Below are 12,434 nucleotides of genomic sequence, written 5' to 3'. Positions count from 1 at the left end.
ACTTCTAATGCGAAGCATAGAACGGACTAGTTCACAATACAAGTGTGAATGAAATTGAAAAAAAAATATGGGAGTACTTCTTACTCTCGCAGAACTATTTAGCTGTTTCTGTATCCCATATATTGACCATCCGCTGAGGGATATATTCTTCTCATTGACAATATTACACATGAGGGCACTACCCTCCTATTGCCCCGGCCGAGTTTGCCAAACCTCCACAGAGCAAACTGTCGATAGGCGGCTTTCCTGAAACTCTCCATGGAGAAATTGAATTCATCTGCCCGAATGTCGCAGTGAGCCTTGATGCAAACCTTAAGGATGTCCCTATGTAGACAAATATTGTTGAATGCCTGAAATCTTGTAATACACTGGTCACCCTCTTACAACAAACATTTTCGATTTCATTCGGCATTGGCCTACACGCATTACATTTGCACCACTCGGGAGAAGTGTCACCAGGACTTGGAGGGAGAGGTGGAGGTGCATTCTTTTCTTGAAGAAGCTTCTTTGCCAAGTCTAAGCTTCCCCTCCCCATAGCCAAAACATTCCTTAGAAGGTAAGCCATGTCTTGTATCTGAAGAGGGGCAAGAAATTCCTGTAAAAAAGAAATTATGAAACATCAATCTACTTTCTTGTTTCAAGCAATTGTACTAAAATACCTTTACATGTACACGTCATATATTTACATTTCTTTTTTCAAAACTCTACAGTACGTCAGAAAAGTTTGTCACTCGAATGCTATCTCGTTATAGAGGTGTCTAGCTGGTGAGAGTACATAGTGTGCCCGTAGATAAATGGAAATTTCTCCCAGCCTGGCTTTTAGAAATGGACTTTGTGGTAATTTGTACCAAGTAGTCTGAAGGACTTGAAGGCTAATATGGCAAACAGTGCTGTCAATTATTTTGCATGGATAGCATGTCAAAAGTTAGAGGACGTCTCATTAATATGAGCTACTTCTTTCTTTGGGTACGTTATTCCATGTAGGCTCACTGCACCATGTTCCTTATGCAATTTGTATAACGGATTTTACACACACCTCGATTTGAGTCATAGAGGATTGAACTTCTCTTGCAAGCTGTACTTCTCCATCGGGATCAATGACTTCATGTTCGTTTTCTTGGGTATTCTCACGAGCCTAAGGAAGACACATCGCGATGTTAATCTTGATAAGGCCCTAATTTCTATAGGATAAATGAACTTACTAAAAGCTGTGAGCTATGATTCGCACTTACCTTGTTTTTGCATTTCGAATGAGGACATCTGCACCGAGTCGAGCAATTCTTGTTCGCCGCTTTACAGAGACTGAAACTCTGACCTTTCTTTCGGGCACAGGCACCTTTACAGTTACATATCATCTGCAACACCAAGTGAAAAGAAAATTTTTTAAGCCAGGAAATGATAGGGAAGAAATTAGAACAATTTGAAGCAAAATCAACTGAAATGGTTGCATGTGGCTTTACCGATCTGTCACCTACCTCTTGATCTTCCGCAATCTCCTCTTCGCTCCCCGCATAGATTCTTGACCCGTGGGCGTTGAATCCCACATGTACTTGCAAATCAATAGATTCGTCTGTTTCCATAATTACTAAAAGAAGGAACTCCTGCTTTCTTCGCACATCGTGATATATCTTGTTTGGAAAAGGCCGGGCAACGGGATTATAATAGTCGACCAATCAGAGTTCGCCATTTAACAATAGCGCGCTTCCAAAACAAAAACAAACGACTGCAAAGGATCTCGGATGAAAATGGGCCTTTAAGAACAACAGTACTGCTAAATTTAAACTTTCTATATCACCACTTAATGGCATAACTAGTTCAATTTTAAAACTCTGTTACCTGAATGCAAGATCACTGCGTAGACACAAGACAATGCAAAGACTTGAACTATTCAAGTTCTGATATCACTATTTTTGAAGAAACAAGATTTAGTTCCCAAGATTCTTGTGACAAATATAACATAATTGGTTAAAATCTCTTTTGAAAGTACAGTCCTTATACATACTGTAGTCTTGGATCAAGACCTTTTGGTGGTACAGCTGTGTTTAGCAAAATCCCATATTGCCCTGGATATCCCTACTGTCACAATGTACATGGTATTGAAATAACTGGGATTGAAGTCACACTTTGTGAGAACTTTACAGTCTTGGGTATAGAGTCTTAAAGTGTGACGTCACGTTGCCATGACAGCATTTTTTTCTGGTCTAAACAGTTTAAACTCATACTTCAAACATGGCGTCTTTATCGATATGCTCACTCGTTTCTCTCTTTTCTGGAGAGCGGAAATCGCTTGATCGCGGAGAAAACCACTTCAAATCCGACCATGTCCAAAGCTTTATTTATTCCAGGGGAGTCATCAAAGGTGAAGTCCAAGCAAGCATGAAAAATAAGGACTACAAAGTCACAGTAAGTTGCCAATTTGGGATCACAACACGTATGTTCAATTCGAAGAACTCCCAACCCCGATTTCACCTCCAATTTAATGTTTATATTGCGGAATATATATTGCAACTTACGTGTCTGTTTCGAATTATCTTTTTATCAGATTTATCTCGATGAAAACCTTGAAATAAAAAACACAGAATGCGAGTGTCCTCGCGGCGAGTTCAAGTGCAGTCACGCGGCAGCCATATTTATTTATGGCATCCATAACCTTAGCAGGACGGACCTGGAATGCCAATGGAAACGAAAGCGAAAGGCAGAAAGCGTACAGTCTGCAAGCCAGATGTTTCCAGCGCCACCGAAGAAGAAGGATTACAGCCCTTTGGCGCGCGATCCTAGCCGAGAAGATCGGATGTGGCTGTACAGCGAACTAAAGCGCTATGACAAATTTACAGGGACCTGCTGGATCTTGAGTCCCGAACCACAACCTGCTACCCCTCTCCCGATCAAGACGATTTACTCAGAAGGTTTCCTTATGGCATCTACGAAGGAAAAACAATTAGAGTACTTGATTGAGAATGCCAAAGTAGAGGAGAGAACCATAAATGTTGTGAGCACCCTCACGGCTGGCCAGCGAAACAGCCCTGCATGGCACCAAGCTCGTAGAGGCCGCCTGACTGCCAGTAATTTTGGCTCCGTCCTCCAGGCAAAAAGAGTTACACCGTCTCTTATCAAGCGACTACTTGGGGAATACAACTTGAGTGGAGTTAAAGCAATTGCATGGGGACAGGACAATGAGAATGAGGCCCTGAAATCCTTCACCAACATCAAAAACTTTACACCTGTACAGACCGGCCTTTGGCTACACGAGTCGGGAGTTCTGGGTGCTTCCCCTGATGGACTTGTGGGAGACGACTCGGTGATTGAGTTTAAGTGCCCCTACACACATCGAAATGCGACAATCAAGGAAGCTTGTGGGCACAAAGACGTTTACTTGGAGGAGAAGGAAGGGAATTATACGCTGTCTACCACACATGTTTACTGGCATCAGTGTCAAGGCCAGATGTTCCTGACAAAGCGCAAATTCTGCTACTTTGTTGTATGGACCACAAAGGATAGTGTAGTTATCAAGATTGAACGAGATGAATCTTGGGAGCACAATATTACTATCTTGAGTGATTTTTACTTTCATCAACTATTCCCAAAGATTGCCGAGGGAGAACTTTGAAAAGTGGTGCACAGATGCTGGACATAATCAGAGTAGGGGGGGGGGGGGGGAGTGGGAGCTAATGTAAATAGGCAATAGCTAATGTTAAAAGGTATTTTTTTAAATTTCATACATTAATTTCTTAATATAACATTACATATTCTACACTCAGATAGAGACACAAGATAAAGAACCCACATTTTTCCATTTAGCATAGTAACTTAATAATAAATTACATTCTTCCTGAAAGCAAGCTTAAACAATTTTTTTTTTGCAACCAATGGCTACTGGTAGCTGGTAACACTTATCCTGGTTACTCAACAGGGCCCAGGTGCATAAAACTTATGCCACACTTAAGTAGGCTTGCATAGCAATGCAAAGGGAAGGGGAGGGAGCCAAAACAAAATGCATGCAGACACAGGTTATTTTTTCTGACTACCTCTCACCATCCCTTAAGCTAATTTAAGTGTGGCTTTAGTTTTATACACCTGGACTCAGGCTCCCAGCTTCACAGACACAAAAGTAAAACCTTTAAGCCAGCACGACTTTCACACTTGGAACTACTGGACGAAAGAATTCCATACTGGTCACATGCCCCTGACCTGGATTTAGTTGAAATGACAATTTAAGAATGTCACTGGATTTCATTATAATCTATTTTCATAGAACACATAGTAGTTTGTATTAATGAACATAAAGGAGATGAATATCAGAAAAATGTAAAACTGACCACATCATATTTTTGACCAAAGCTATGTCAATACCATTTGATCTGTTACAGTAGGGCTTCTAGTAATACAAAAATAATATTAAAAACTCATTGTACTATAATTTAGTTGAAAAAAAGTTCTATTCAGTCAAATTCAAAGTCTTCGCAGCCATCCTTGATCAATGGATACTGCAAATTAACAAGAGCTGAGCACAGTTGGCATAGCTTGTCAGCATGGCACCTCAAAAATGCTGGGATGAAGCCAAGGATGCGAAAACTCTTAAGTCTTGCATTTGCACACTCTACGTGGATGCGACATCGAGCTATTGATTTTGTCGCCCGTGCCTCACTCTCTGTAAACTTTCCATTGTTGAGAAATGGTGGTATGTTCACTGAAACACCTCTTGGAACTACATCGCTGATGAGAAAACCTTTGTCTGCCAGAACAAGATCACCAGCACTCAAATGTTTACAAAACCCAGACTCTTTAACCATGACCTTGTCACTGACTGAGCCAGGAAAAAGATCACTAACATAGGTTATAACTCCATTTGGGGCAACCCCTATAATGACTTTGAAAGAGTTCTGGAATATGTAGCATTCTGCTGGGACATGAGCTTAGGTGCAGCAATTTCAATGTCTGTACAATCAATCACAATGCGGCAACTGCTGTACTCAGTGAAAGAGGATGGCAAACACATCTTGTTCTTTTCTCTAGATGGCACGGTTGTCATGATGTCTTTGAACAGGAGAGAATGCAGAACATGGACAAAAGTTAGTACTATGTTAGCAACAGTTGCAACACTGCATGAAAACAACTGGGCTAAATGTAGATTGGTATAATTTTGTTTCAGTTTCATCAGAGTGATAAATATCTGGTACTCAAGTGTGATCGCCTCAACCTTCCATCCAGCATAATAGTTTATTTCACCCTTGAATCTTGAAACATATCCCACAACAATATCAAAAACATCCTTAGTGGGTAGACCTGTCTCCATCCGTATCACCTCAGGGCTCAAGCTCTTAGCAGAGTAGTGTGCACTATAGTAACTTGACATTTCCTTGTGTTTAGCAAGTTCTGTTGAAGTCATGTCAAGCTCTATTGACAGCAGAGCTTCTTTGGAACTTGTCTTTTCCTCTTGTGAGCATTCAGTGGAACATGGTTCAGAGTTATCTTTAATCTCTTCAAGTACAGATGCTACAGTTGGTAATTTCGTGGGCTCGGCAGACACTTTCCGTTTTTTCTTGGGGATAGGTGTACTGGGAGGTGTCGGTCCTGTAACCTGGCAGCAAGTCCAAACTATCAAACAGCTTGTGCCTGTTTCTGTCACTAATGGTTGGCATATTTTCTTTTCGCCCATCTTTAAAGTGACAACTGCAAAGTCGCGAATGTTTGCTGGGCTTTCTATCTCCTCTCCTATAACAGAAAAAGACAGAAGCAGTTACTATACTTGCGCTTAAAAAACCCAAAATTTAGTTGGTCACATGCTTAACCTTGTAGTCTAAGACGTGAATGCGAAGCGAGTATTTCTCTGAGTTTGTTACTTAATACTAGTTAGTGTAAAAGCTTTGATACTCACAACTATCATATAGTTTTTTAGTAACTAAATAATCTTAGATCAAGACTGAAGACAAGGAAAGGCAAAGCCGCGAGAAAACAAATAAGACAAGAAAGAGAAACAGCTAATCGTGAATCAGTTTGAGATAAAAAAAAAAACAGCTATTTCTAATCGATGGTACAGCATCGAAATATATATTTTTCGAAAAATACTCACCTTACAAATGATATCCACTTATCATAGAGTGTTTTATGTTTTTTCTGGTCTGGAAACGAAAAGAATCGGCAGCAGTGGCTTTCAGATGTGTGATTGCAATCTGGATGAAAACACTGGCCCATCGCAAACTTCGTCTCCGTGGCGTTTTGACTCGAATTATTGCTCACCAGGTGCTTTTGTCCGCTTATTATACTCTTCAATAGTAAGGCCAAAGGTTATCTTGATTCTCTTTATCTTATTTCTATTATTGGAGGATAAAATGCGCTATTATAGCTCTTAAAGTGCTCGAGGTCAACGACAATGTGTCACGCTAAGGACGCCATATTGGTTTGTTTAGACCACAGAATTCCGGTGCTATGGAAACGTGACGTAAGCACTTTAGGACTCTATTTATTGCTCTCCAAAAATTCCCAGAGGACAACTTTGTCAAGCAGTCTCAGAAGTGTTAAATACCATTTTGACAGAGAACAACATTATTATTGGAGAGTTAATTGTAAATTACCTTTTTGAGGCAGACAAGCTACCTTTGTGGAATTTACTATTTAGAGATAAATGTTAGAAACAGTTGTATCAACATACACAACTTACAATAGAACATTAATTTATCCTATATTTACAAAAATCTTCCTTAAATATACAAGCAGGTGTTTTAGAGACTTCACAGATCATAAGGCAATATGGGCCTCATTTCTTAGTGCTATTAACTGATTATTTTTATGGAAAATTCAGTCAGATTTAAATACAAAAAAAAAAATTGTTACCCCGTAGTGATTCAAAGAATGCTAATAAACTCAGTCAGCCAGAGTCTTAGTCACAAGGCAAGGCTGTTCATTACCGTCAAATGAAAATTAGCCAACATACATGTATAGATTCATATTTGAAACAGACCACACAAATGACAAGATTGCTTTCATTTAATTAGAAATCAGCAGTAATAGTACTTATAGCAATAATAATTAGAACAATAATTTTCATAATAATAAAGTAAACAAACTGTCTTTGATTTGATAGCTAGTCAAGAAGTGGCTTGTGAAATGTGATTCATTATCCAGTATCACCAGTTGTTACGAGTTATTTTACTAAATCCATTTAGTAGACCTGTTTTTCATAGGACTATCATTGTAGTACTGTTACAATTTCAAAATTCATGTTCCTTTTTTCCCCTTCTCTTCAAATAGACTTCATTCAGGGGCATCACTTAGAGAGGACATGTGTACATGACAACAGCACTGTCTTACAGTTCTCCTGCGATGAAGAATGCAGCTTACTGAACAGTCTCTCAAGATTACATCAAGTTACTTCTGTCAAGTAACCACAGCAAAACAACATACTGCACAATGCATGTTACTTCAACTACAAAGTATAATACTTGGATCACTTTAATCTGCACTTTTATTTCATACGGATATTACATGATACAGATATTTTATTTTATACGGATTCCATGAACGACTTCATGATGCATACCTGAGCTTTAAGAAGTTCTTGGACAACACTGGAGTATATCTCCCGCCATATTTCGCATTGTTGTGTAGTTCTCGCCATTAACTTGGATGACATGACACATTGTGCACGCTGTCGTTTAGCCTGCTTCATTGTTCCGCTTCGTAGGCATGCTGTTGGTTAGTTCACCTCGTTGTCACACGGTTGGCGCATATATTTAACGCGGCTCTTTTTTTGCCCGCTCTTTCTTTTTATGTATGTCTCTTGCCTTCGGTCAATAAACGTCTTCTCTTACTCGGAGTTTCGGCTCAACTTATTGGCGTCCGGCAGACGCGATTGTGACTTTCGTCAGCTTCTGCAGATGGGGAGCTTTCTTTCGAGTTTTTCGTTTATCCGGCATCGTAAGGGAGTTAGAATTGGAGTAATATTGTTAAATTTACCACATTCACAAATGCACTTTCAATACGGCCTTCGCAAGCTTTATAATTGAGAGAATTCGGAAACGTAACCATTGGCAACGTTTATCACAACAGGTTAATCGTAACACTCTTCGTTTGCTGCAGCAATGGAAACAACAAGATCTCAAACATTTAAAACTCTGCCCTGTACAACATTAAAGAAAAGCAGCGTGTTAATCGGGAGCTCTTTTCAGAACTCATAGAATCCTCGGTCAATACGGAAAGAAGTGTGGGTAGAAACACGAGACGTAGTCGAGTGTTTTTCCCCCTTCTTGAGAGAAAATGAAATATATTTGTAGCGCGGCAGTTCAAATTTAACACTTGCCTGAAGTTTTTAGTCTTGGTGTTCAGTGAATTGTGAAATCCGGCCGAATTAAAGCTTATACATAGAAACTTGCAAGTTTCTTCACATGATAAATTAGGGAACAAAATGCTCGAGGCGTGTGTTTTATGAATGGAAGATAGCTGGATTCAAAGGAACATGAAAATTGCTCGAGATGATAGCGCCGTAAAACTCGACTGCAGTGACTGATGTGGCCTTCCACTTAACGCATCAGAAAGGATATCAGAGCAAGTTCTTAGTTGTTCACTGGAAGGGTAGACGATGCAATGTCTGAGGATTGCTTCACTGCGATGACCAGAGATGGCCATGATGAGCTAGTCGAGATGGACCCCAGTATGGCCGCAGTCGCTCAGACCTCATAAATTTTAACAGTTATGCCAGTTTAGGTTTTTTATTTATCGACTCGTGAATAAATTACACAACCCGCATGGATCGCACAAATCGACATGTCAGTTTTACGAATCGTTATGATCCGTGATTTTGGATAACCCTCTAAGCTGCCGCGAAAGATTAAATAATATCAATCAATATCAACGATCACTTAAAATTAGTAAACCAAGTTTGCGTCGAAATTTCCAACCAAGTAAAATAGAACAGTTACCGAGTCACGTGATGATTAATGCGCCCGAAACCTATTTAATTCCCTAAAACGTATAAGGCAACTAATACGCAAATAAAATTGGAAAAGATTAAAATAACCAAACCGCAGGACTCGCAAGGTAACCGCATGTTGAGGAAGTGAGCACACTTCAAAAGATTTTTCACCCATTTTATCAACTCGGCATCGGTTCAAATAAATAAAATGTGAAATTTCTATTTTTTTAGGTACAGTGGGGCACACGTGAATACATTATGGACTGCCACATATAGAAATAAACTTTGATAATTTCCAACTGCCTTTAGTTCATTTCATGAGAAAAATCTTAGCCAAAAACAAGGTAATTTCTGTAATTGACGCTAAGTCAATGCTCTCAAAAAATGTGGAACGTTGACTTGTCGATAACACATGCCACTGGTAACAACGCACGCGGAATTAATTATTGCAGTTTTCGACGAGACTGATGATTCCAGACCTGAGGCTGATCGTTGTAAAAACAAGCTCCAATGTTTGATTTTAATTTCCTTAGCGCGGAAAAGTGTCTTAAAACGGCAAACAGCGTGAGAGGCATGTTGTGAATATGATAATAAAAATATGACAAAGAGAATGCTTTCCAAACTCTAAAAAGAAAATTGCGGTAGGACAGAATTCATTTTAAGTACCTGCTTGCCTGGAACTCAGAGTTTAGATCATGAAAAATACCACATCATGTCATGGACACCGGAACAGGTTATATGAGTTAAATGTTGGTCATTTTTATGCAAAGTTTATGGCCAGTAAAGAAAATACAGCAATGTTTGGCGTGAAATATTAACAGAAGTGCCTCCAAAGCAACATGACAAAAAGATTCGTTCCACAGAAATAAAGGTCACAGCCGTTCACAAAAAAACTATCTGATCACACGCAACGAAACAGGCACAATCAGTGTAATGTGTTCTGATCAACGGAGCCGGACAGCCCAAGGGAGTTCTGGAACACGTATCGTCCTTTCCTTTCATAGCAAACAAAACAGGCTGATGACATTATTCTTGAAGAAAACAATCAGGTCATAACTGATAAGTGTGAAATTGCCGAGCTTTTAAATCAACATTTTATTGAGATCACGGAGTGTGTGAGGGCGGTGAGCGAAGAGGAGTACAGTAAGAGTTTTGTAAACCATCCAAGTATTACAGCAATACTACAACGTAATACACCGATTTCAATAAAATGGCTGCCGCTCAGCCGAAGAATGGGGCAAGCACTGAAACGAGGTATTTTAGGACTCGGCGGGCCTTACAGATAGGACTTCGCGGTCAAACATACACTGTTGTGTTCCTCATTCATTGTACTTAAAAAGGAACTACTGGGCCCAACGGAGAAAAACTTGGTTTCTTTAGCTTCCCAAAAGAAGCGTCACTTATAAAGGTCTGACTTGCTAAAATCAGAAGAGACCCTGGCAAAAATTTTAACTTGAACGACAACACGAAAGTATGTTCACTCCATTTCGAACTGTGCGAAATCGAAAAATGTCTTGGTGGGAAAATGTCTTTAAAAAGAGGTAATGAAATCTTTCCTACGAAGTTTAGCTGGCCGCGTACTTCACCAAGAAAGCGACCAGCTCCTTCTCTGAGGACGGATCCAGTAGTAAATGAGCGTCTGAAAAGAAATCTGGACACCGACTCAACAACAACAAATAGCGCTATCGAGGAGAGCCTTTTCGCTAGTGCTGTTGAGGACATTGAGTTTGAAAGTGCTACGACAACAGAATCCTACACGGAAGAAGTTAATCAATTAAAACTGGACTTAGAACAACAACAGAGACAAATAAGCACTTTGTGTAAGGAAAAGGACGATGCCTTAAGAGAAATCAAGCGTTTAAAACAACACGCCGAACTTTATAAACTTAGCGAACTTTGGTCAGCTTTCTCTTCTTCGTGAATATTTGGTTTGGGTCTGGATCAATGATATTCGTATCTTTTCCTTGGGAAATATACTCTTCCACACCAAAAATAACCGAAAAAATCCGGCCTAAACAACAGACTTTGTTTACAAGCTATCGAAGTTCAAACAATAGGGGCTACAAAAACTCCAACTCACTGTTTTACTAGTTATGCTTTTGTAGTCAAACCTTTTGCACGATCACCCCGACACTAAAGCCAAAATCTTAATTCATCAATTTTCCTCAGAGATAGCTTTCGACCTTCTAAACGAGCACCAGGAATATCACACTCGTATGGTTTCACAGAAAACGCCATGGTTTCATCCTAAAACGCCTCGTTTTCGTTGTCGCCCCATACTTTGTCCGACCGGCAGCCATTTTATTGAAATCGATGTATAGCAACGCAAGTTTCTAGTTCCAGTACACTAATCAAATACAGATCGAAAGCCTGCTATTGGAATTCAATTGTCGCAAATCGTGTGGCCATGACATGATGAAACCTAAGCTTGTGAAGGATTCGGCGGCTGTGTTATTTAAACCTATTGCAAGCATTTTGAACTCGTCCATTGACCACGGTGTGTATCCAAGCGAGTGGAAAAAAAAGGTCAGGTAACACCCTTGTTTAAAAAAGGCGATGAATTCAACAAGACCAACTATAGGCCCGTTACAGTCCTAACAGTTCTCAACAATGTATACAAAAGGCTGTTGCTGGTACAAATGAAAAAGTTTTATCGCGCCATTTTATCTGATTTCATCAGTTCTTATAGAAAGTTCTGTAGTTAGGAGACAGCCCTGTTACATCTGACAGAGGATTGGAGGAGCATGCGCGATAGGTGGGAATTGGTTGGTGTGGTGTCCATGGATCTTTCTAAAGCGTTTGATCTTATACAGCACGACCTATTGTTGGCAAAGCTCAAGGCTTACGGTGTTGGTGAGAAAGGCTGCGCGCTTCTAAAGGATTATCTAACTAGAAGACAGCAGAGAGTAAGAATTGGAGTTACGTACTCCAGGTGGCAGAGCATAGGCCGAGGTGTGTTGAAGTCCTAAATGTAATAACTTTCCTAAATGTAATACAGTCCTAAATGTAATAACACTTGGTCCTAAATGTATTAACATTTGGTCCTAAATGTAATAAGCCTCTAATGCAATCGTTCGACTGCGCTAATGCATTGGTGTTATAGCGGACATCTCACATTGAGGTGTTAAAGTGACAGCTGTTGCACCGAAAAATCCTCTGACCAGTATTCATGTCACATTACGGGCTCGCTGATATCAATCAGTATCTTTTTACTTACTAGTCGCAATTCGAGTAGCATTGGCTGGAGACCGTTACTGACAGCTTCTAATGACAGCTGGCAAAACAGTGAGTACGCTGACCAATATCTCCATATATCATTGGCTCAGACTCTTAAGTACAATAAGTTTTGGAAAAATGTGATAACGGTATACTTGTGTGATCAGTGATAGAGGTACAAGTCATAAACCAAATTAAAAACTTGGACAAGGAAGTCTGCAAATTTGTAGGTCGGACAATTTGCGGGCTTGGACATGAATTTTTTGTCTTTACTTTTTAGACCAGACCTTGTTAGCATGCACATTTTGTT

The 12,434-nt window shown here is 39.8% G+C and overlaps 1 protein-coding gene and 2 pseudogenes across 2 annotated transcripts in view; 2 read left to right on the top strand and 1 right to left on the bottom strand.

Moving 5' to 3' along the window:
* LOC148742322 (uncharacterized) overlaps positions 1-101 on the top strand; it is an 8,248-nt pseudogene extending 8,147 nt beyond the window's left edge. Inside the window, exon 8 of the transcript XR_015996092.1 lies at positions 1-101. This exon is cut by the window's left edge and continues 852 nt beyond it. The product of XR_015996092.1 is annotated as an uncharacterized LOC148742322 (transcript).
* Positions 93-1,356, bottom strand: LOC148742321 (P2X purinoceptor 7-like; annotated as a pseudogene).
* Positions 1,357-2,173: 817 nt separating this feature from the next.
* LOC148742320 (uncharacterized) lies at positions 2,174-3,608 on the top strand. Its single transcript, XM_088755160.1, has 2 exons — positions 2,174-2,403; positions 2,543-3,608. Exons 1-2 carry the CDS (start codon positions 2,230-2,232, stop codon positions 3,605-3,607), a joined length of 1,239 nt encoding a protein of 412 aa, XP_088611286.1. The 5' UTR covers positions 2,174-2,229; the 3' UTR covers position 3,608.
* The last annotated feature ends 8,826 nt before the right edge of the window (positions 3,609-12,434 follow it).

This window comes from Stylophora pistillata, chromosome 1 (assembly GCF_964205215.1).
Source record: "Stylophora pistillata chromosome 1, jaStyPist1.2, whole genome shotgun sequence".
NCBI classification, from domain to species: Eukaryota; Metazoa; Cnidaria; class Anthozoa; order Scleractinia; family Pocilloporidae; genus Stylophora; species Stylophora pistillata.
This window is presented reverse-complemented; position numbering and strand designations above follow the sequence as displayed.